At 41.5% G+C, this 26,738-nt stretch overlaps 1 protein-coding gene across 2 annotated transcripts in view; it reads right to left on the bottom strand.

Moving 5' to 3' along the window:
• MAST4 (microtubule associated serine/threonine kinase family member 4) overlaps nucleotides 1-26,738 on the bottom strand; it is a 562,621-nt gene that overhangs the window by 388,115 nt on the left and 147,768 nt on the right. For both annotated transcript variants that reach the window (XM_042987724.1, XM_042987722.1), the window contains exon 3: nucleotides 1,144-1,268. In XM_042987724.1, coding sequence (XP_042843658.1) covers nucleotides 1,144-1,268 — 125 coding nt within the window. The remainder of the gene's footprint in view (nucleotides 1-1,143; nucleotides 1,269-26,738) is intronic.

The following is a 26,738-nucleotide window of genomic DNA, read 5'->3' as shown; positions in this document are numbered from 1 at the left end:
ACATACAAACAAACAGGTGTCACCAATGGATGAGAAATCTAGGGGAAATTTTTGACCAAATACGTTCACATGGCCTGAAATCTATCTCTCTACAGAATGCTTATCGTTTGCAAGAGGAAAAAATCAAACCACGGTGGAGAAATTAAACACTGCCATGATGGGGGCGGGGGAGGGGGGGTGGCAAAATTAACATCACAATGAAGGGCAGACTGACTTCGGGGCCTGCATGAGGCAAGCCCTGAAAGGAAACATCACCACCCATGTCCTATTCTGGCCTGGAATGCAAAATGTGACTTTCCCCAAGAGGAAACATTACACATATCAAACACGTGTAATATGAGAAACATTACATTTTTTTTCATTGGGAGAACTATAGTCTTCAAAAATGTCTGTGTCATAAAAGGCAAAGGAAGGCTGTGGCAACCTTCCAGATTGATAGAGACTGAATAGATATGACAATTAAATACAATATATGACCCCAGACTGAATCCTATACTGGAGGCTGAAGAAAAATGCCATACAGGACATTATTGTGCCAATTGATTAAACTGAAATACAGAATGGAGCATACATAAAAGGCTATGGCAGCCATAAATTTGCCACTGTTCGTAACTGTGATAACAAATGGCCATAATACATACAGTTTACTCCCAAACAGTTCAAAAAATTATCTGAGTGTGTGGACATATATATGCATATACACACATAGGTATATATCTACATCGACATATATACAAGGAAGATAAAGCGAATTTGGCAAGAGATTAATAGCTGAATCAAGGTAAGGACCCACCATGTTCTACTGATTTTTCATATTCTTGCAACTTTTAGTAAGTTTGGAATTATTTTCAAATAAGGCATTTAAGACAAAAATCTCACAAATATTTTCATTTCTTTTGAAGGAAGAGGGGAGACAGTCAAGTAGAAACAAACGGTAAAGATTAGGCGGGAGGGATGGAGACAAGCCTTGGAAAAAATTAGCACACTCAGAGCAAAATATTGCACATTGCCAAATCTGTGCTTAACGTTAAATGTGGTTGTAAGTTCAAACCTAGTTAAACTCAATAAACTTAAAATAGTCCCCAGGGAGGTGGAGAGACGGTATCACCCGATGCTCTGCATAAAGAGGCAGAGGACACTCACCAGGCTGGCGGTGAGCGAGGGCGCAGACTGGCCCAAGGCCTGGCTGCGCATGCGCACGAGGTTGGACGTCTCCGCCGAGGTGGCCCAGGCCTGCCCTGCCACGGGGTTTGGAAGCAGGTACCGCCCTATGGGGGTGAAACAAGACAGTGTAAGCGGCAGGCAAAACATCAGTAATTCTGTGGCAAGGGCAAGTCCCTTCTTGGCCATCCTTCTAACCTGCTGCTGTCACACTCCTTACATTTATTAACAGCAACAAGGGTAATGCTGTTTTAATTAAGTCAGGAGATCCAGGGGCAAGTTGTGACCCTGATTTCCCACATAAACCCAAGTAAACCTCCTCCCCTCCAGCATCTGTACCTTTTGGCCAGCACAGGATAAAGCCCCTTGTTACTTCTGCCCATGCCATAGGAACTTGCCAAGGATGCATATAAACCCATAAAACATTCTCAGCATCACAGAAGGAAACATAAGCACGTTCAAACAAGGACTTTTTCAATATCTACTACGAAAAACTGATCTCAAAATCAACCAGAAAAAAGTCAACAAAATGGAGATCATGGTCAACAAAACAAAGAGTTGGAATTCTGTCAAGGTGAAATGGGGCTGGTGCCTCTTTCTCAAAGCTCCTCTGTCTGAAGAACTGATGGTCATCCAACCATGTCCACAGGACACACATGGTATTCATCTGCATAAATCAGGACATCAATGTCAGTCTAGGTTCACTGAGCAATTTACATCAACCTTGAACTCTAATGTATTGGTATGCCTTTAAAAGTCAAACAGTTGAATCAATTTACATTGCCTTACTTCCTCACCACAAGGACTGGACTAGTTATCAACACCCAAGAAATAAGACTCCTATTTTTTTTTTTTTTTTTTTAGCATTTATTTATTTACTTTGAGAGAGACAGAGACTGCATGAGTGAAGGAAGGGAGAGAGAGAATTCCAAGCAGTCTCTGGGCTGCCAGCACAGAGCCCAATATGGGGCTCAAACCCATGAAGCCGTGAGATCATGACCTGAGCTAAAACCAAGAGTCAGACACTTAACCAACCGAGCCACCCAGGTGCCCCAAGAAATAAGGCTTCTTGACTTTAGGAAGTTAGGATGGATGTTAATATTCACACAGTAATGGAGCTCAGTTAAAGTAGAAACCATGATTGATTTTTATCCGTTTCACCCTAATACATGCACAACGACTGGCCATAGTAGGTGCTCATGAAATATCCACAGAACGATAAAAGAACAAATGGGCACGTCTTTCTCAAACAACAAACAGGCACAAAGAAAGGATGGCAGGCAACGTGGAGAACCTCATCCAAGGACTGGGGAGGGGAGGATCAGCATTCCAGCCACATACCTCTCAGATACATGGAAGAATGCATCACATGTGGCTGTTGGCCCTGCAGCCGAGACAATATGTGATTTTCCCCGGCAGATCTGTTCCTCGTAGTAGAGCCTCACTCTCTTCCTCAGGCATGCACCCCACAAGCCTATCCCACTGGTTAATAAGTGTTGCAATATAAAGTGATTTACTGGGGCGCCTGGGTGGCTCAGTCGGTTAAGCGTCTCCGACTTTGGCTCAGGTCATGATCTCGCGGTCCGTGAGTTCAAGCCCCGCGTCGGGCTCTGTGCTGACAGCTCAGAGCCTGGAGCCTGCTTCAGATTCTTTGTCTCCCTCTCTCTCTGACCCTCCCCCGTTCATGCTCTGTCTCTCTCTGTCTCAAAAATAAATAAACGTTAAAAAAAAAATTAAAAAAAAAAATAAAGTGATTTACTAGCAGTGTGCATGGTAACTACCAGCACTATCCAAGTACAGTAGTGAGCTGCAGCTGCCATCACTGTCCATGCTACGAGGTCTAACTCTTGAATTCAAGTACTCTCACAAATGTGTATCTTTTTTTTTAATGCTACTTATTTTGGAGAGAGAAAGAGACAGACTGCAAGCAGGGGAGGAGCAGAGAGGGAGAGCGACACAGAATCTGAAGCAGGCTCCAGGCTCTGAGCTGCCAGCACAGAGCCTGATGCGGGGCTCGAACTCAAACTGTGAGATCATGACCTGAGCCCAAGCTGGATGCCCAACCAGCTGAGCCACCCAGGCGCCCCAGAAATGTGTATCTTAATGGCAAAGGAAACACTTACTTTGCCAAAATTTCTCTTTTGCACCATTATATAGTGAAAGCACACCCTACAGAAAATGAGATCTGCTTCTGAGATCCCGATCTTGCCTCAGTGACAACAGAGAAGACGTTAGTCAACCTCTCCTGGACTTGGTTTTTCTGTCTCTAAAATGGAGAGAATGCGGTTGACTATTGTTGAGGGCATCAAAGAATTTTTTAACTAAAGCGCTCAGTAAACGTTAGCTATATAGTCCAAACAGTAGTAAAAATGGTAAGTATCATTTTCACGTGGATTTGGTTTCTTTTCACTCACAAATAGGTAACATAAATATAAAGGAAAAAAGTCATCTAAAATCGCACCAGGGAAAACCACTATCAACATTTCAGTGATCTTCTGCCAGGCTTTCTTTCTGCAACCTGTATTTTCTTGCAAAAAGGGGATCATACTGATTTTTGTCCCCACATAAGAGATTATAAACTTTTCCAAACAAATAAATATGGCAAACACCCATTAATTGAAGCACAAACTCTACCACTGAAAATTCAAACATAATTACCCTCTGTGATTCTGGTCACCACCTCAAAAACATTCAGGTACATTTTCAGACAAGATAGACCACTGATTTAAAGTCCAGATTTTTTATTTTTTTTCCTAGTCTTATTTTAAAACATGAACTAAAAGCTGAAGTATGAGGGGCTTTGGGCAATCTGTCCCCTTTAGACCCAAAGGCAGGACATTAATAAAGAAGGATAATAAAACCAGAGACTACATTTAAGAATATTAAGATCAGTATTACATGAATAAATGATTTAAGAGAGAAATAACTCTATTTGAAAGACATCATTTGTTAATAATGTACCAACCTCCATAATCAGAACCCGTGGATTTTTTTTCTTCCAATCCCTTCTATTTCTTTTCCTATATTTGGTTTTATATTTTCTTTGTTCATATTTCAGAAAAGAATCCTGGTAGGAGGTAGAGAAGCTACGTTATGTCCAGGTTTACATGATGGAGAAAACCTACCATGGCCTCACCACAGCTCTGCCCCAGGTGCTTCGTTTAAAAAAAAAACACAAAAATAAACTAAGGGTAGATACAAAAACAGTTGAAGAACTTAATTAGCAATAGAAAAACTTACAATGCAAACATTTCAGTTCACTGAAAAATTTTATAAATCAGTCCTTTTCTTTTTCTTTTAGGAAATAATTGTTAGACTATCTCCCTATAACCCTCAAGAAGAAAAAGGTATGTATTTATTTCTATATCCTCACTACCAGGCACAGTACCTGGCACTTAGTAAGTGCTCAATAAATGTTTGTTGCCTGAAATTCAGACAAACTACACTATTTGACCCATGCTTGATCAAGAAATTGAATCAAGCATTCTAAAATGCTAAGAATAAAACTAAACAAATTGTTTTCTTTAATTTCATTCGCAGCATAGCATAATAGCTAAAAATCCATTGAGGCCTTACTGTATGCCAGGCACTTCCAACATCTTAACAACCCTATGGTGTACTAGGGAATATTATCTGAACTCTAACACCCAGAGAGGGCACACAGCCAGCCCCCTTTTCGGAAAAGATGAGAAATGGTAGCAGACTGGATTAAATGAGATAATGCATTGAATGCACTCAACCTGGGGCATTGGAAATAGTCAATATACTACTATCACTACTCAGATTATCATGAGAACTTTGTTAATTCCATCAACATCATCTCCTACCACCCTAGCAACAAAACAGGGCAATGAGTTCTTAGACTGCAAAAAAAGAAAAATATTAAATAATATTAAAATCAAGAAGAGTATCTCTTTATGGAAAGGATAAACAGCCAATTTGGAATTGTAGTAATCTCTGGCAGGGAAAATGGGGAATGGGTCCAGGGAGGAGTATGCTCTAATATTTTTATTGTTTTAAAAATCATACACAGGTGATAATGGGGTCATGAGTTGAACTTAAAAGTTTAAAGAACTAAGTTTTCACTTGTGGTTTTAATAAATTTAATATTTAATTTTGTTAATACAGCTGAAGAATGTGGCAAATATTAAGTTAAGCTAACGCTGGCTGGTATAGGTGTTTTGGTAAATTATTCTCTATTACTTTCTGAACATGATATATAACATTGCTTTTAATGATTCCTATCAAAATATGTGCTCCCTAATCTAATATGGCCAAGTAGCCAGGAGTATATTCCTTCCCCTGCTGGGGCCACATCAGGGAGGCTCTGCTGACGATAGGAAATCTCTGGTGGGTCTGGGTGGGGAAGCAAAGAGCCAAAAGGAACCATGAGGACACATACAGGGTCCCAGTATGAAAGTCATGGCAGCTGTGACCGGCAAAGTTTCCCTTTGTGCCACTGGGTGAACAGAACGGAAGCAGGGAGAGTTCTCGAATAAATCCTCAATGTAGGAAATTCACACGCTAGGATCCCTGCTAGGTGAACCCAGGCACGCTTCAGGTGGGAGGGGCACAGGCAAGCTGAACCGCCTCCCTTCCCTCCACAGACTCGGAAGCGTGCTCCAAACCCTTCAATTTCGTTAGATCTCAAAGGGCACTTGAAAGCAAGCAGAGACCCCTGCTAACGGGACCCCCGTGTGCTCCCCTCCTCGTAAGTCACTCTGTCTACCACAACCACGTACATTTTTTACGCTACCGTACCATATGTCAGTCTCATGTAGGTAGCAAGGCCAGATGTGTGCCTTGTCAAAGAAAAACAAGGCGTGATGTTCAAGTGGTAAGGACAGATTTTAATCAGTAGTAACTACTCAACAGGAAAAAAGAGCCCAGTGTGAACTGAACTCACCTTCCATTTGAACACAATAACTGAGTGTTTTCAGAGAAGAATTAAGGAGTGGGGCAGGGAGCCAGCAGGGGCTCAGTCGAGTCAGGGAAGTGAAAAATTACAAAGGGTTAGTCAGTGTAACTGCGATCAGGCCAACTCTGTCTGCCAGCTGGCAAATATTGAAAATTCAGATTCTATCCTCCCACGCAGGCTGAGAGACAGAGACCCTATCTGTTAGCCCAAACAAACAAACAAAAATTTTGACAGTCTTGAGTTTTCTCCGGCAGGCACTTTAAGAGGACTAGGGTCATCCTAAGGATATCACCTTGACCTTCAACCTGTGCTACTGCCTGTTCATGTCTTTATTGGTTAAGGTTGAAGCCTAGTTGAGAAGGAGGGCTCAGAGGAGCCTGGCTAGACTTTGGTCAAGGAGAGACTCTCTGTCAGGCTTCGATCTTTTTATTACATCAACAGACCCAAACCCAAAGGAGACATTTTGATGTGCAGTAACTCATCAGTTTTTGAATTCAGTTTGAACTAAATTTTTCAATTTAGTCCACGTATTAATCTCATACAATCTTCAAATCCGATAGGACATAAAACAATAAATTTTGCCAATAATGGTAAAAATTACTCTAGTTGTGGTTGATTCTATGGTCAGATTACTGAGTGCCAACTCTGACCCCCAAAAGCAATTCCATCACTTAATCATGAACTTCTCCAACCCTCAGTTTCCTCAGCTGTAAAATCACTTACGGGGTGATGCTAAAATCTGAAAAGAAAAAACATTATATAATGGCCATTTAATAATATCAGCCTCAAAAATAAGAAACACAAAACGCTACCCAAAACACAGCAGATTATAAGGTGGGCAAGAAATAAACTTGTATTAAGCCACTGGAGAAAAATAATTAAATTAGGAAACACTTTTACACATATGAAATAAAATATTTATAATCCTGTCACTGGTTAAATTTTAGATGTCATTATTCTTGCATGAGTGTTATCCTTAGGAATCACATGAATGTTATAAATTGAATGGTCTGTTAGCACAGCACATGGGAGGTTTTTATTCCTGCCTAGACCCCCATTAGCGTTAATAGGGAAAAGAGGACAACAGATGGATTTAAGACAGTCATTAGAAGGCACTAACATCATGCCATACTTGATAGTGGCTACATCAAACTTTATATAAATTCGCTTTTTGATGACTACCAAGAGCCTCTAAAAAGCGTGTTGCTGTTGTATTCATGCATCATTTGCTGCCTACAATTTAAGAAAATTAGCATCTGTCAGCTGCATTATTCAGCTGCGCAGGGTGGAAATTAATGGATAATACCATTCCTAATTTCTTGTATGAGAGGTGAGCTTGCCTACCAATCTGGCCGCTTGATTTTAATACCAAACCGAGCTTGCTTGTTACAACTGGAACTGTGATTGGCCCTGTGCTCTTTGGAAACACATTTTAAAAATTCTGGTATGTTCATTATAACATTTATTACATATATTCTACTGACATAACTAGAAATTTAGAGGCAATAAATAGAGGTCCATAATAAAGCTGAGATCAATTGGCCAGAACAATGTAAGCACTTGTCAGGCTTCACCCACAGAGGTATGAGTTACTTGAATGTTTTTACATTGGTTATTGTTATTGTTATTGTTCTGGTCACTGGATCTCTACTTAACACAGTGGAAGATGTGCAGTCTTTTGAGATAATATATTAAAATAAGTAGATTACCAAGCCTACACCCAGAATGTACCTCGGTTCTATCTAGGCTACATACGGTCTCTTTACTGGAGAGTGTTTTCCTTTGTTTCTACCCTGAATCCCAAGAAACAAGAAGACTTCCATAAACGCATGCTTTCAAACATGAAATACATGCTTGCAAAGCACCCCAAAGCTTCAAGTATCCCTCTGAAGTAGGAAAATACCAGGTCAGCAATAATTTTAGCAGAATGGCTATATAAAGAATTAAATATAGCCTCTGGAGAACTACTTTATCATCAGGGAATAATGGTACCTGACTAGATTTAAAAGCTTCCAGTAAAAAAGTTCCTTATCACCTGAAGTGCAACATAGATTTAGCCGTCAGTCCACAGTCTTACATTTTGGGTTATTTCTCTTGGACTACAAACAAGCCATCAAAGGGAAAATAAGAGCTAGTAACTACTAACAAAGCAGTCTTTAGATATGGCTTCCGGTGCTCAGTTATACATAAAACTCTGAAAAAGTTTGTTTATCCCTCTAAGGCACCAACCAGGAACAAAAGGAAGCTGAGGCAGCAGCTGTGTGGCTCTCAAGGGTTTTGGTGATGTGGGGGGAGCCATGAGAGGGAGGGAAGGAGAATGGGGGTGGCGATCCAGGGGTAAAGGAGCTGGGGACAAAAAGAACAATGGTAGGTGACCACCATGCTGGAGCCAGGAGCAGGCAGACGGGGCCACACATTCGGCTCTTTCATTCTTTATCTTTCCATGTGGGCTACCATCCTGCTGCTGACCTGAGCATCTACCGAAGCTCTCCAAGAAGGCTCCCTGAAGTTCACATGCACCACTTCAGCAGGAGAGGGACATCCCAAAATGTTACCCTCCCCATCTCCTACTAAAACTCCCCTTGCTTAATTCCACCTCTGGGTATACACAGAAAAGAACTAAAAGCAGGGACTTGAACAGATATGTGTATACCAAGTTCATAGTCGTATTCTTCACAAGAGCCAAAAGATGGAAACAACCCAAACATCCACTGAAAGGCGAACACGTAAACAGAACACTGTACTATATACGTACAATGGAATAAGATTCAGCCTTAAGAAGGAAGGAAATTCTGACACATGCTACACATGGGTGAACCTTGATGACATGCTAACTGAAATCAGTCAGGCACAAAGGGACAAATATCGTATGATTCCACTTCTATGAGGTTCCTGGAATGGTCAATTTCATTGAGACAGAAAGTATAACTGTGGATACTGGGGGCTGGGGAGAGAGGTAATGGAGACTAACTATTTAATGGGTACAGAGTTTCAGGTCGGGAAGAGGACAAAGTTCTGGACATGGATGGCAGGGACAGTTGCACAACATTGTGAATGTACTTAACACCGCAGACCACTTAAAAATGGTTAAAATGGTAAATTTTATAATGTATATTTACACACACATACACACACACACACACACACACACACACACACACCAACCCTCACTTACTTGGCTGAAACCATTCGCCTTCCCAAGAAAAAATAGGGTCCTTTTTGCTGTTCAGAAGGTATCCCCATTACACCACATTAGCACCTGCTCTTGCAAATTACACTTAAATAACTTAACCCCTTGGAATCATTTGCAAGTCAGAGGAAATGAGTTTTTCCCAGAGCACTCCCAACTTTAGAAATGGAGAAGGGTCAAAGGTCAGAAGTCACTGGCCGAATCCGGGAGAATGCATGAGTCAGCAGCCTCTGTCCTCAAGTATATTCCATCATCATCAAGGCGTTCTTCTTCTCTGCTCCACTGCTCACTCCTAAACATTGGTTCCCTCATCACGGCGACTGTCGTACTCACAGGCAATTATAGCCTCCCTTTATTCATCTTCAGCTCACTGCTACTACAACACAGAGACATGGTTCCTTCCATCTTCCCTCTCGCATGGGTGACTGACTTCCAATTTCTTGTCCCACCGCAAAAGAATAACTATACCTAGACATCACCGACAATGCTGCTAAATCATTCTTCTTAATGGCACAAATAAATATAATTTGAGAAACCAGCAGACCTGTGACCAGAGAGTGAAGTTCACTGACTCCTATACTGAACTACTATTCTAGCCTTAAAAGAAAAAAAAAAAAAAAGTGTTGTTCATTCACACAAGAAAAGTCCAAAGCACAGCCTTGACCCTAAGTCCTTAAAGACATCACCACCTACTATACAGGGATCTCCAATTGACAAGGCAACTGAATGCTCAATAGAGAGACCATGCATGTCTTCTGAGAGGCTGGTAGACAAAGTACAGGACACCAAAAGGACATCAAAGTCTGAACCTAAATGACAGCACAATGCAGTCATCGCTAAACTTTGGTTTTGCTCCAAGACTCAAATCCAACCGAGATGCCCAAATTCACTGTGTAGAATATCCTCACCAGCATTCTATATTTAACATATGGCAGGGCAACATTACTAACCACAAGGGCCTGGTGAGAAAGTTAAGGGGATGCTTTAAAAGGAAATCTGCCGGAAGAAAGAGCAGGTAGCAGAAGGTAACAGTTTACCAAGCCCAGACTGGGTACATGACACATGTTTCAGGGAGTCACTAAAGGCCAGTTGTATACCATGAAAGCTCCAGGGACTATGGAAAAATAACACAACATCCATGTCTGCACTACAGAAATCAAAGCCTCTGGACAAGCCATCTCTAGCTGCCATTGCCAATCAACTGCAGCTGCAGGTTTAAATCAAAAGCAACTTTAGTTGTAAGCCATATAGTAACACGACTCAAAGGTGCTCTCTTCACCCTCAATCACAGTTACCCTTGCCATTTTATAAAATATTTGTTAATGTTTATTTTTGAGAGAGACAGAGAGAGCTGGGGAGGAGCAGACAGAGAGGGAGACAGAGAATCCGAAGCAGGCTCGAGGCTTCAAGCTGTCAGCCCGGAGTCTGATATGGGGCTAGAACTCGAGAACCATGAGAACATGACCTGAGCAGAAATCAGACGTTCCACCGACTGAACCAACCAGGCGTCCTTACCCTTGTCACTTTATGATAGAGGGGGAAAATGCCAACACATAGTACGTTTTTAAATTTTTTTAATGTTTATTCCTTTTTGAGAGAGACACAGAGAGAGAGAGAGAGAGAGAGAGAGCGAGCACAAGCGGGGGAGGGGACACAGAAACCGAAGTAGGCTCCAGGCTCTGAGCTGTCAGCACAGAGCCCGACACAGGGCTTGAACCCACGCACCACGAGATCACGACCTGAGCCGAAGTTGGACACCCAACCGACAGAGTCACCCGGGTTCCCCTACACAGTACATTTTTAAGTGGAATAATTTGAATCCATACTTACAGAGAAATATATTTGGCCTTTTTCCTTCCTTTTGTTTTCCTTTTAAGTTGCTCTTAAAGAACAAATATTTCTTCTCATCCACCATGATTACCACTTGCAAACTCTAATAAGGGAAGATATTAGGATCAAGTGAACTAATACATGAGCTAGACCTTGGCAAAACTGCAATGTTCCTGCTGTTACAACCACTCACATCGCTGGGTGTAGCAACGTCCAGCAAACTCTCCTGTTCTTCAGTGAGACCCAGTCCTGGTCAGCAAATCCTCACTGCACCTAGACCACCAAGATGTCTCCATTCTGATGATGATTATCTGTATTTCAAATTCTTATCAATGCCTGGGTGGCTCAGTCACTTAAGCATCCGATTCTTGGTATCAGCCCAGATCATGATCTCGTGGTTCATGAGTTCAAACCAAGCTTCGGGCTGTACGCTGAGTGCATTCTCTCTCTCTGCCCCTCCCCTGCTTGCACTCCCTCTCTCCCAAAATACATAAAAAAACATTAAAAAAACAAAATAAATACATAATAGTTTTGCCCTAAGCTCCAGCTGTAGAGACCAAAGGCTTATAGGACAACTTAAAATTAATTTTTCAGCAAGTATTACATACAGCCCACTCTAATGAGAACGTGGTCAAAATAATCTGATGCCAAGTGGTGTTGCTTGGAATGGCAGCCTGCGTGGGGGCACCCAGGAGATGGGTACTGGCTGTGTCTAGGCAACACTGGGCATAGGTCAGAGTTAACATCTGCAATCTGGCCTCCCTCCATCCGCGTATTGAAATATAATTCAGCAGAATGAATTGCTAGACATGCCTAAACCCCTTGGGAAATGACAGATATTGATGAATGCTGTTGAGAAGATATATGGACGGAAACGGCAAATAAATAGAACCATTTTTTCTCAGAGTCAGTTTGCGGCTATGTGGAGCAGCTGTTAAACTACTTGTCAAGCTCCCCCCTCTCCCTTCCTCTTGCTCCTTCCTCTTCCCCATCTGCCTCCACATCTTTCTACAACCTCCCAGGAGGACCAGAATCGTGTGCGCTTCAAAATACCAACCAAATGAGTAGGAGTCATCTCCTCCTTCCCCGTCATACCCTGACTTCCCAACCCAGTTTGTCCAATTCTTTTCAAAATTTCTTTTCACCTAAACATGTTCACTGCCCCCTCTGGATCCTGAAAATATGTTCCATGTTTAAACTCAAGAAATTGTTGACTTCAAGTCCATTACCATTTTGCTCCAGTCACAAGGTTCAAATCCCAAATTCAAAGCCTGACTATTACCGTGTAGCAGCTACATGCCTTGGTCAGACTTAATCTCCTGCCCCCCAGTTCCCAGTGCATGTTCTGTGAAATGGAGATGAGACACCAATCTCACAGGGTGGCTGGGAGGACAAACTGAGTATATGAGCAGAGAGCCTCTACTAGCATTTGACAAAGACAAGTCTTGGGATAAACAATGACTTATCCCCTCTTCTTTCCAGGGCTGAACACCTCTTCCTGCCAAGGGCACTCCTCCCTGACATCATCCCCAGACTGGACCAGATTCTCTCCAGCACAGGGCACTTTGGGGATAACTAGTTCTCATTCATTCATCAAGTAAACTCAGGAGCATAGAGAGGGAAACCAGTCGGACAAGGTTTGCATCCTGGTTTCCCCATTTATTAACTAGAGAACCCTGGATACATTCCTTTTCCTCTCTGAGCTCTAGTTTCATACCTCTAGAGCTGATGTCAATAAATTACACACATCAAGTGCCCAGCACAGTGTGGAATACACAATTTGTGTTTAGTGGTGGTTTAGGTCCCCCGCCAGGATGCTTGATCCATCCATCACAGGCACTGAATCCATACTCCAGGGCACTAATGGCCTCCACTTTCCCCATCATATTACCTATTCCTATGTGGATGCATGTGTAGAGAGTCTCATTTATTGCTATACATAGCCTGCTCTTCTCCACTGTAAACTCTGTCAGTTGGGACTAGACTTCATCTGTGTTTTCAGCCAAACATCACATCCAGTACACAGAACTTACTGAACTTGTACATGATTATACGCTTATATCTGTGCATACTAACTCTCTATTTTGTCTCTCATTTATATTTCAACCAGGGTTCCTATTTTCCCATTACTGTTCGGTGGCACACTGCCTAGAAAAATATTCACATTCAGGGGTGCCTAGGTGGCTCAGTCACTTCAACATCTGACTCCGGATTCCAGTTCAGGTCATGATCTCATGGTTCATGAGGTGGAGTCCCACGTTGGACTCTGAACTGACAGTGTAAAGCCTGCTTGGGATTCTCTCTGTCTCTCTCTCTCTGCTCCTCTTCTGCCAACATGCATGCACTCACACTCTCTCTCTCTCAAAATAAAAAAACTTTAAAAAATATATATTGAAACTCAGTCCCGTTGTTTGCTTTGTAACAATAATGGCAAAGATGCAGCAACCTTAAATGTCACTCTTCTTGGGTTTGACTTTCACTTCTAAAATGCATCTCCAAAAAAGTCCAACACCTCCACAAAATACTGGTTATTTTCAAGGTAGGCTGATTAGCCTCAAAACACTAGATAACAATTTGTACTTAGCATCTTGCTTTGTGAAGAAATTATGAATCCTATTCAATAACATTCTTTTGGACACTAAGATGCTTTTATTGACACACTCAAATGTCACTAGCAGCCCTGGATGCTAAACATTTCTGACAATGGCCCTACATATAAATACTTATGACAGAGAGCAAGGAGGAGCTAGCCATCAGGAACTTTACAAGAGAAACAAAAAGAACAAAGGCAGCCAGAAGGGGATAAAACAAACTCCATTATCACAATCCAAGCAGAAATTTCCAGACAAGTACAAATTTCTTAACAAGTTCTGTTTACCCAAGGAAACTTCTATACACAATTGAATTCTCATAACAATGTATTTCCACATATATTTATTTGGAACAGTTTCTAGTTCCAAGCTTTTACTCCAAATAGATTTCAAATTCTTCCTCCCCAAAAACAATGTCCATGTATGCTTTCTGAAGAATCGAGTATTTTGTCTCCAGTTTGTTCATACTAATTAATGAATAAGCAAAAAGTCTAGAACACAACTATGAAAGATTTCTTCCAAAAATACCATATCATAGATCTCCCCATGATTTCAAATGGCACTTTGTTAAAGTCCCCACTCCCGGAGAGACAGACTTCCATCAGGAACTCTGTAGCCTGCTCTCCTTCCTCTGTTAGTAGCAAAATTAATGTCCATCCTACCTGGTTCAAAAGCAACAGAATCTAAGAACCTGTATTATCCAAGCTGCAACCAACCCTATGCCCTGAATTAAGTCCTAAGAAATCACTAAGTGATTTCCAAAACGTAACAAAATAGTGCCATTGTTTTTAACAAGAGAAAAATTAAAGCCCAGATTAGCATCATGATTGCCTCAGCACTGCTTAGAAATTAATGAGAGGTATAGGGTTGGAATTCAGCCCTTTCATTTCTGGTCTATTATTTACTCACTGAGTTCTTCTGAAAGCTTAGATGACATCAAGTAGCCTTGAGCTCCAGGGTCAAGTCTTCATGTTTTAAAATAATGGTATCACTAGACTAGTTGGCATTCCTTTTTAGAGAATTCAGCCGTGATTATGGGGGAAATCAGTGTGCTTGGTGCTGAAGTGGGGGAAGGTAGCCATTCGGTTGTCCCAGTCACCCTCTAAACAGCCATCTCTCAAGATTGAGTCTGCATGAAAAGATGCTCAACGTCACTCCTCATCAGGGAAATACAAATCAAAGCCGCACTGAGATACCACCTCACGCCAGTCAGAGTGGCTAAAATGAACAAATCAGGAGACTATAGATGCTGGCAAGGATGTGGAGAAACGGGAACCCTCTTGTACTGTTGGCAGGAATGCAAACTAGTGCAGCCACTCTGGAAAACAGTGTGGAGGTTCCTCAAAAAATCAAAAATAGAACTACCCTATGACCCAGTAATAGCACTACTAGGAATTTACCCAAGGGATACAGGAGTGCTGATGCATAGGGGCACAAGTACCCCAATGTTTATAACAGCGCTTTCAACAATAGTCAAGTTATGGAAAGAGCCTAAATGTCCATCGACTGACAAATGGATGAAGAAGATGTGGTTTATATATACAATGGAATACTACTTGGCAGTAAGAATGAATGAAATCCTGCCATTTGCAGCAACATGGATGGAACTGGAAGCTTTTATGCTGAATGAAATAAGTCAGTCAGAGAAAGACAGATATCATATGTTTTCACTCAAATGTGGATCGTGAGAAACTTAACAGAAGACCACGGGGGAAGGAAGGGGGAAAAATAGATACAATCAGAGAGGGAGGGGAAGCAAACCACAAGAGACTCTTAAATACAGAGAACAAACTGAAGGTGGACAGCGAGGTGGGGCGGGAGGAAGAGGGAAAATGGGTGATGGGCATTGAGGAGGCCACTTGTTGGGATGAGCACTGGGTGTTGTATGCAAGCCAATTTGACGATAAATTATATTTTAAAAATTAAATAAATAAAAATATAAAAAGGCAAAAAAAATTGAGTGTCTGGTCATTTTCTTCTAATAGTTCCATTAAATGCATTTAACCTCCCATTATTTGAATCCACAGAGAGGACCATAACTGTTCAAAGAATGGCAGTGGGGCATTTGCATCCAGACTTACATACATCAGAAGTCATCACATACCAGATCTGCTTGGGGTTGTCCACAGAGATAATCCTGTCTCTGAGGTGACTAAGCAGCCAGAGGATCAAAGAAAACATTAGAAAAGGATATTGTACTGACATCCATGTGTAAGGGCTCTAACCTCCTGCCTTTCATACCATGCATGTACCTAAAAGACAGTATGTCTGAGGATGCCTAGACACAAAACCATTCCAGTATTTACTGACGGATTTTGCAAATAAAAATATAAGACCCCTAAATCCATTCCAGTACAAATAAATCTGTACTGGATTTAGTGAATTTAGTGCCCAAATTTCAGAATGGGCATACATATACTAAAAATAGGATTAGCTGTCTATGTGATATTATTAATGGTGTCATGCATTTTGTCTGGCCATCCTATTTACTGAGCACTTAATATGTGCAATGCAGGAAACTCTGCTTAGAAGAAACAAGGAAAATGTCAAGGAATTTATAAACTAGTAAAAGGGATGATAGGTACACAAATAATAGAAAATTTAGAGTGATCCATCCTGTAAGAAGAAAGTAATATACGATGGAAGGAGAGAGTTAAAGTAGGGCTGTTGAAGAATCAGCAAGTGATATGAAGGTGTTTGGAATGGAATCTGAATGTAGTTAAGGATCGTGAGTTTCACTTCCCTTTTTTTTTTTTTACACATAAGTAGGCATCTCAGTGCTATGAGTTTGTGCATGTATTATTTCCCCCCTATTTTTAAAAATTATTTATATGTACCACTGCAGCCACAATCTAGTGCAATGGAGCAAAAATAGAGCAACAAAACGTTTTTGCTCTGAGATTCCTGGCAACCAAGGCGAACAGAGTGGGTGACCCAGCTCTCAGTACTTAGCTCAAGAAAGAATTCAAATTTATCAGACTAGTTTAACCCCTTTTTCCTTGTTCTGAGCCCAGCGAAATTTGTTTGAGGTTAAAAAAAAAAGGGGGGGCACTGACATACGTAACTGTTCCTGTCCTCTAGAGTGATGTAAGGCAAAACTACAGGCGTGTCCGAAATTATGAGACACTAAATAAAAATCAAGGGCACAGAGCCATGCGTGCATGCATATGTATAAACACTTACCAAACGTCCATGTATGTTACTTAACATACATACATGCCTCTCTCTCACAGGGACTTGGAACATGGTAACTCTGCTACCTTATGCAAAATCCTTCAAGCCTAATTTGGTACAGGATTAATCATGTAGGGTAGGAATGATTCCACCTTGGTCTTATTCAGAAAGAGGGAAACAGACATTTAAATAATACTGTACTTTTCAAAAGTCTCACTCCCAGCAGTGAGCCAGTCAGCAATGGGTTAAAATCAAGGACAGGGCTTACCCTCAAGATCTCCCTTCTGGCCCTGGTGTGATGCAGGGCACCTGACACAGTACTGTCAAAGAACAGAGAAATGATCTGGCGAGGCAGACACAAGAAAATAAATGTAGCCCTGACAATAGGCGTTGATTAAGTACTTGAATGACAATGGAACATGACAATGACAAATGCAGGCTACCACCACCAGAGTCATTAATATATCAGGAACACTAATTTTTATAAATCTTTAAACTTCCCGGTTGGTGGCATTTGCATTCCTTTCCTTATACTCTTACTATGGAGTTGACATACAGTCAGCTTCATTTTCGGTTTCCACCCAGGAAGTAAAAAACAGGTCTACATTCTTGATCTTTGATTCGCCACTGAAAATGAGCTTTAAACAAGAGATAGATGGCCTGGGGTACTCAGTTTCAGAGGCCGGTGACAGGACATCACTGGAATGCTCCTCCAGGGGAGACAGTGGGTTTCCGAGCTCAACAGTAGACAAAATATTTACGTGTGAAGGGAGAAAATGAAGGGAAACCGGTCTCTGCAAAGACTCCCCCCCCCCCATCTCATCTTGGTAACTAAAATTATTTACTACTCAAGTTTGAAGGGATTTGGAGGCTGTCTGATCCAACCTGTTCATTTTACAGAGGATGAAATTAGGCATCAGAAACCGAGCCACGCTTTACTTAAAGGTATGCTTGTCATCAGCATCTGGGCCTCTGAGCCCCATTTCATGGTTCCCATAAGAGCAGGGCATAAGCTACCAAGTCACCCAGGCAAGTCACTTGCTTTCCATCTTGAAACCCCATTCAGTCTACTCCACGTATCCCATTCTGATCCATGCCTCCCCCAAACGCTACTGCATCGCACCCCACTACCACGCATGTGTTGTCCAGAGGATTCCGGCCCATGAGCACTTAGCACCTCACGTGCACTTCTGAGCAGATGTGGTACGTTTCACTGCACACATTAAGACAATGTCACCAGAAGAGCCAGTCGCCCATATCCAACTGCATACATGTGGCTCCAGGGTGGCATGAAATGGCAGCACCCACCATCTCCCTTGCATTCCCCAACCTTATCTCCCCCTCCCTACTAATTATTATTATTTTTTATTATTTTTTGAGAGAGAGAGACAGACAGACAGACAGACAGGCAGACAGACAGAGTGTGAGCAGGGGAGGGGCAGGGAGAGAGAGGGAGGCACAAAATCTGAAGCAGGCTCCAGGCTCTGAGCTGTCAGCACAGGGCCCAACGTGGGGCTCAAACTCATGGACAACAAGACCATGACCTGAGCTGAAGTCGGACACTTAATCAACTGAACTTGGACGCTTAACTGACTGAGCCACCCGGGTGCCCCCCCCACCCCCCCACTAAGAGTGCTGTCTGTGGGATTTAATGGGCCATACTGATTTTCTCTTATTTAAATTTATATTTCATGCTCTTAACTACAATACTGTCAATTCAACTTTTGTGGCATCCTCACATATACCAAAAAGTGTCACAGGGAGCTAAAACCAATCCATCTTTTATAGATGACACATACATGGGGCTGAGAAGATAAGCTTAGAATCTGCACGCCTTTCAGAACCTGAAAGTACACAAGGCATAAAGGATGGGAAAACCATGTCCAGCCACACTTGGCCTCAGTCCACCCTATCAGGGCAAAACAAATTTTCAGGAATGTACAAAAATATAAAATCAGCAGAGAGAAAACAAAAAAGAACATGATAATCCCCCTTCAAAAAGTCAACCCCTTGATAAAAATGCCAAACCAAACCATACAACTCCAAGTGAAATCAACTTTCTCTTCTAAAGTAAGTTTTAAGAACAAGCAACTTGAATTTTTCAGGCACCTGGGTGGCTCAGTCGGGTGACAGTCTAATTCTTGGTGTTGGCTCAGGTCATGATCTCACAGTTCAGGGATTCGAGCCCCTCATCAGGCTCTGTGCTGACAGCATGGAGCCTGCTTGAGATTCTCTCTCTCACTCTCTCTGTCTCTCTCCGTCCCTCTCTGCCCCTCCCCTGCTTGTGCTCTCTCAAAAATAAATAACTAGACTTTTAAAAAAAAGAACACACAACTTGAATTTTTGATACATGGATTCAATAAATTCATTCTTCTCTCAGGAATAACCCAAGTCTGTTATTTATAGAACCACATTAGAACACAAAAAATATGGGCAAGACATTAAGGGAGCAAGAGAGAGACCAAAAGGGTGAATGAGGAAGCCTAGTGCTTTGTTCATGTGAACATTCATGCATCTTTGGTTTGTTTCTGTTAAGTTTCTTCATTAGTCTCATTGATACAGAGAGCTTCCTTACATGTTTAGACACATACAACTTTTTATTTTGGTGTATCTATGTATTCTGAGAGAGAGAGACAGAGAGCACGAGTTGGGGAGGGGCAGAGGCAGGGGAGAGACAGAGAATCCCAAATAGGCTGCTCACTCTCAGTGCAGAGCCCAATGTGGGGCTTGAACCCATGGAACATGAGATCATGGCCTGAGCTGAAATGAAGAGTCAAGAGTCAGACACTTAACTAAATGAGTCACCCAGAAGCCTAGACAAATACAAATTATTTTAAAATAATTCCAGCACTTGGGGCTCCTGGGTGGCTCGGTCTGTTAAGCGTGTGACTCTTCGTTCGGATCATGTCAAGACCTCACGGTTTTGTGGGTTCAAGACCCACATCCAGCTCTGTGCTTGGTAGTGCGGAGCCTGCTTGGGATTCTCTGTCTCCCTCTCTCTCTCTACCCCTCCCCCACTCGCTCTGTCTCTCTTAACATAAATAAACATATAAAAGATTTTTTAAAAGTAAATAAAATGAAATAATACCAGCAAAAACTGACCTTACCACATTGGATTTGCCACATCCACCACACCCAGCTGAAGGTCAAGAAGGCCAACTCAATTTTGGAAGTCAGAATGGTTCAGTTCTATGTAAGTATTCAACTGATTTTCCTACCCTAGTGACCTTGAAATTCTAGACCAACAGCGATTTAAGACCCAAGCGACTTTTTGGTCTGCAGAAGGCACCTCAAAAGGCTTAAGGGAAACTGAGTCTCCTATCAACATCTTAATTAACACTCAGAACTAATTTTGAAGTCCTTCTATCTGGTATAAAATTGCCAAGTGGCTTTCTGAAAAGCCAGATTTGCTGACCTAGCATGGCTCCCAGCACTCTCTGAGAGCAAACAGCCTAGTCTCTCATCTGATTTCCGGTATAAGAAATCACACTACTTCAAAGCAAACAGCCTAGTCTCTCATCTGATTTCCAGTATAAGAAAAACACATTTGATTCTTCAAGTCCTCATTTAGACTCATCCCTTAATTAATTCTCCCAGCATGCCTGACATCCTCACCTCTTGAGAAGGCCTCCTTGGTCCAAGAGGCCTGAAAGAGATATGTATTTGACTTTCAAAGAGGTCTCTGCAGCCTGGCTCAGAACAAGGTGGCCACACGTCAGTTTGAGGCAGCAGGGCACCAGGGTCCGGGAACCACCTTGTGATCACTCTGTCAGGTGAAGCAATGACACACTGGTGGGCCACCGGCACGAGAGATGAGCCACAGCAGAAGGCTTCCTGACAGACACTGGGAGGCAGCACCTGCCAAAGGAAGTGGCTGCATACCCCATTAAGTTCAAGTCTCTGGAGCTATGCCTACTCTGGCAAGGAGAGATTGCACAACAAAAATACACCACAAGAGTCATCTTGTAATTAGAACACCTAGATACCAACAAAACATCAAGACACAGAATGACATAGGGGCAGTGAAGACAGCAATGATTTCAAAGACTATTTAAAAGCAGGCACTCTCACCAGGAAGAAGGTACTAATGGATTTGCCTCTTGACTGCTTGGTGACTCAGAAAAATGCGTAGACATCCTCCAACTTCCTTAGCAACTGTTGATGAACTATACAATTTTATAAGTTCTAAGAGAACACTCAACTAATGTAAAAAAAAAAAAATTCCTATTCCCAGTTACATGCCTTCAGCCCAGAGATAGATAGAGAGAGAGAGAGAAAGAGAGAGAGAGAGATTCACTGACTCACTGACTCATTGACTCATTGATTCATCGACTCAATGATTCATTGGTTCATTTATTCATTTAGCATGGAGCGTGATGTAGGTTGGAACACATGAACCATGAGATCATGACCTGAGCCCAAATCAAGAGTCAGATGCTTAACCAACCAGCCAGGAGCCCCCAGTCTGGCAATTTTTAAAGTATTGGCAAATTGCAAAACAAATCAAAATAGGATGTTTTTAAACCAGTACGACCCTGAGTGTGAATTTTCAGTGGATCCGGGATTTTTTTTTCTCTGTTGTCCAAGAGCCAAGAACCCAGATGGAAAGTACCACAAAAGAGCACCATTTACAACAACTGCAAATGTCTTGGCCCTCTAAGAGTTTCCAATTTTGCCATATATCAAAATACTAACATTGCACTCATCCTTCAGGGCCTGGGTAAACCCAACTTAGCCCACATAGTGCTCAGTCCCCAATACAACCACATGCCCAAGTGCCCACTACCACTCCTCCTTCCAAACTCCCATGGGCTTTGGCTCCGCCACTGAGAAATTCCACCAAAGGCCCCAAAACTCCACTCGTTCTTAAACAGCTCAACCCCACTCTCCCCACCACTACCTTCACATGACCCTCAATCTGGGTTCTCTGCTATCCATGTCCTGTGGAAGTACTGTTCCCACTACACACATTTCACTGGGGCCTTACCTTTTCCTCAAACGTGTCAATAGCCTTCACTTGCAGTTCATGACCTCAGACTTTAAATGGGTTGTTAAAGCTCCAAAGCAATCCTACCACATTTACAGCTCCTTTCCTGTTCTCCAAGGCCATGTGACTTCCCTCTCTACTCGACTCCCATATAACCCTCCCAACTGCTACCCAGGGGTCTCAGCATGCATGGAGAAAAGCGAAGCTACAAATCTATTAAACTACCTACCTTTTATCAAGCAAATTTATTGACAGCAGTGATATGGAAATCGGACATTTAAAAATGAAACTTCTTATTCTCTTGAGATAAAAGTAGATTTGTATGCAGTAGTAAGAAATAATACAGAAAGAACCCAGGTACACTTTGCCGGGTTTTCCTCAACGGTAACGCTCCGCAAGACCATAGTGTACAATAAGCATTAGGATAACGACTTGGACACAGTCAAGATACAGAACATGTCCATCAGCAGAGGATCCCGCATGTCATCGATTTAGAGCCACACTTACTCCCCTCCCATCTCCCCCTCCTAAAGCCCCGGCAACTGCTCACCAGTTCTCCATTCCTACAAGCGTGTCACTTTGAGAATTGTATACACAAATGGAATTATACAGCAAGCTTTTTTTTGTTTTTAATGCAGTCTAATTCTCTGGAGATTCACCCAGGCCGCCATCCCCATCAATAGTTCATTCCTTTTTACTGCTGAATAGTATTCCATGACACAGATCCACTTTTGCATCCTTTCTCGCCTCCTTCCTCTGATGACAAGAAAGGAAGTGCCCCTTCTCCCATAAAAAAGCCCACCTTCTTACATGTACTCTGGATACCTTGCCAGGTTCCTGCGGAAGCCCTTTACTTTGGCTTTCTTCACTGCCATTCTCAACACCTGACAAACATGCTCACATGGACCCCATGCTAAGAGGTCTCCTTTTGACCCCTTAAAGTTTTCCAGCTCCCACAATGTGTCTACTCCCTTACACAGCAGCACTTTTCAAGAGAGCTATCTACACTCAACTGTCTACCCACTAGCTACCTCTCATTCCTTAACTACCTTTTGCTCTTAATCCACTCCATTCTAGCTTTTCGTCCCACTTCACTACTGTCCCCAAGGTTATCAGTGACCATACTGCAGATTCCAATAACCATTTAGAGCCATCTTCCTGACATGGAGCCAATTCTTTCCTTCTCAAAATACAACTCTCCCTTTTTGCGATCCCACAGTCCTGACATACACAGTTAGCGAAGGGAAATTACCACATTCTATTTCTTTAGTAAGACCTATTTCTCTCTCAGGCTTCCCCAACTCAGTAAGCGCCATGTTGCCATTGACTCTTGTGTAGCTGTACAAATAGGCAACGGCCCAGAAGGACCATGCTAGTCCCCTCACCTTCTCCCAAGAGCAGCACTAGGCTGGCAGTTGGCTGTGACCATGTGACATAATCTTGACAGAAAGAATGTGAATGGACAAGAAGATGTGTCTCTTCTAGGCTGGGACTTTTAAGAAAACAGAAAGCTTTCTCCTTTTTTTTTTCTTACTTCTATCATCCAGAAGCAAAGTATATTAAGGCCATAGGGAAGAACAAAACCAGAAGATAGAAGGAGCGTGGGTCCCTGACTCAGCATGAGGAAGACAGCTGCCTGCTAACCAAAAACATGTACATGAGTAGGAAATAAATAAGCATTGTGATAAGTCACTGATAGATTTTGGTTTGCTTGTTATGGCATTCTAACACACATCATCATTGTATAGGCATTCTTTGGATGAAATTATGAACATAAAAAATCTAGGGCATCAAGGAGAACTTTTAGGAGCAATATTTGCTAAATACCAAGGCTACCCATAAAAAATGAGGTCTTATTTTATGTAAATTTACTTTAATCTGAATTCTTGGTCTCACCCAGTAAGCTAAGGAGGGCTCTAGGATGGAAAACCCATTAACCTCTACACAGCACTAAAACACAATGGCCACCAGGTTAATTTTAAAGAAAAGAAAAAAAAAAGCTTTTTTTAGGATAGGGTTGTTTGTTTTTCTTTTCCATCTTGAAGTAAAATTCACTCTGAAATGCTTTTAAAAAATTTTTCAGATGTTATTCCAAACTGATTTCCATAGTCCAAGAAAGAAAAATGTCTCAATATTTTCCCCAAGATAGAACACCACGATGCTGTTACAAATTCTAGTTTATACTATCTACAAAGTTGGTTTATTATTATTAGATGCAACTTGCAAACATATATAGATTCCTTTGTTTTACACTCCAAACAAGCCAGTAAGTTTTGAAAAACACAACTTTCCTCATAAGGAAAAGAATCCTGCCTTTTCTGACCATTAGGGCTCCAATATGTATCATAGTTGTGAAATTCAGGACCTGGATTGAGGACACTGCTTCGCATATCAAGAAGCCAGGGCTCAAGATCCTGAGGTTCTGTCCTTCATTGTGCAGCTCCCTTGCTGTGAACTGTCAGGTACATTACCACATACTTATGCCTAGACTTAAGGGTCTGTATAATGATTAGAATAACACTCCTCTTACTCATCAGGGGGTTCCCAAAGCTCAGTGTTTACATGATGCTTCTGGTTGCCTACTTAGCAAGTTGCAGGCCATAAAGAGAGAAGATAGCTTTAGCCTCCAAAATAAAATTAAAAAAAAAAAAATCAGGCAGAGTTGAATATTGTCAACTCTGTGTTTGTTGTTTAAAAGCTAGCCCTGGAAAAAGAAAAAGTACTGATAGTTTGTCTACATTTGTCTACATTAAACAGATATCACTGTAATAATTAAAAAATAGGTAAAGGCAAAAGAAAAATAAAGAGAGAGAGAGAGGCTAATTATGACAAATGGAATTATTGGTCCCAATTCTTTGCTACCCTGCATTAGTGTTATATATCTGCATCTTGGCCTAGATACCATGTGGGTAGAACATGTTTCTACCCCTTAACTCTGGGCTTGACCATGTGACTTGCTTTGGCCAATACAAAATTAGAAGACATGATGTCCCCAGAGGCTTGAAGCATACCTGAGCTGGTGGATATGCACTCTCATGCTCCTGTCTTTTACCAGAATATGATGCCTTGCCTAGCTGCTGGTCCAAGAAAGAAGACAGACACATTGTGTAAATCTGGACTCAAATAGCATCCTAGACCCAATCCTAGCAGAGCCCAGACAAAATGATCCAAAACCCAGCTGACCTGCAACCACGTAAATAAGAAATACTTGTCTGCCAATGAAAGTTTGTAGTTATACAATATTGTCACCAACTGATAAACCACTTAATGCCTCAGGAAATCTCAGTGGCAAAACATGTCTCATGGATAGAACTGCAGGGTGTAAAAGAACGCCATAACATCCTTCATGTGCCCATTTTTAAAGGGAACCCAGTCAACAATCATCCCAGGAACTGTCTTCCTCCCCCTTGTTATATATACAATTATTTCCTTACATTTATAGCAAGACCTAGGAAGCAATCAAGGCCATGAGACCACTGAACAATGGGATTTCATATTAAAAACATATTGGGAGACTATGTCAATGCTACAACATATTCTTTTACTACACGATATTTAATGTTTACAATTACTTTCCATTTTATGTGTATACTGTAATACATTTAGCCAATATCTTTTGCCAGGTAGTTAGATGATAAGCAATTTTAATTCTAATAAATGATGCTGATCTAAATATCACTATTGTTATTTCTCTGCACCCATTCACAACTATTTCCTTGTGATGAAATGGGAGACATAGAATGGCTGGGTTAACAAATGTTTAATTGTTTAATTATTAATTGTATAGTTTTAATTTACTTTTGCAATTAAGGGACCAGGATCCCTATAGATTGAGTCAGCCCTGGATTCCAAATGAGCAAAGATTTTCCCCCCTAGCATTCACTCCAATTAACCCTGCTGGAGTTTACTAGAAACCTACGGGTACCTACTGCATTACGAACAGTGCGGTATTTACAAGAATGGACTTTGGAGCCACAACACTCAGGCTCAAATCTTGGCTCTGCTGTTTGTGAACACCATGATCTTGTGCAATTCAGTCAAACTATTTGTTCCTCAGTTTTTTCATCTGTAACATGGGGATAAGACTGCCCCTCATAGGGGGATAAAGATGTTTAAGAAAAAATTAAGGCAATAAATATAATTCCCTAAAAACAATGCATGCTACATAGCAAGCTCTCAAGGTTAGCTCTCATTATTATTAGTGACAACTAGATGAAAACATCATAGATCTTCCCCTCAAAAAGCAGAGTTCAATGAAACTTATCAAGGATAACTGAGTGGCAAAAATTTTAAGCTATAAGCCTTCACAGAATCTTTGTTTTAAAAAAAGCAGTAAACAATTGCCAAAGAAAAGAGTCTTTTAGATTGAAACAAAGCTAAGCAATATGAAGATGGCTGGTCTTGGTGTTACAAAATATATCAGGTACAGATTTCTGATGGCAAAAACAGTCACTTTGACTTAATTAAGTTTAGCAACAAGTATATCCCAAGGTAAGATCACATGTGATAATTCACAGGTGCCTAATGCTAGTAGAAACTCTTTCTTCAAGATCAGAAATGATGTTTTCTTTCTACTGCAACCCAATACTGGCACAGTGCCTGAGACAGATAGAAACTCAATGGATAAAGGTCCAAGCTGATGTTCAGAAGCCCAAGTTCCCCACCAAGTGCAAACACACAAATTCAATCCATGCTGCACATAATATTCATAGCCACCCATGGCGGGGCTAAGGGCTTGGCATAAATTCTTTCATTAAATCCTTAGCTAAGCTATTTAGAGGACCAATTAGAATGTTTTCTTCATATTCTAATCAAACTTACAAGAAACTGTTTTTAAAAACTGACATTCATGAGATTCTTTTAAGCGCTCTCTCTCTCTCTCTCTCA

This window comes from Panthera tigris, chromosome A1 (assembly GCF_018350195.1).
Source record: "Panthera tigris isolate Pti1 chromosome A1, P.tigris_Pti1_mat1.1, whole genome shotgun sequence".
NCBI classification, from domain to species: Eukaryota; Metazoa; Chordata; class Mammalia; order Carnivora; family Felidae; genus Panthera; species Panthera tigris.
This window is presented reverse-complemented; position numbering and strand designations above follow the sequence as displayed.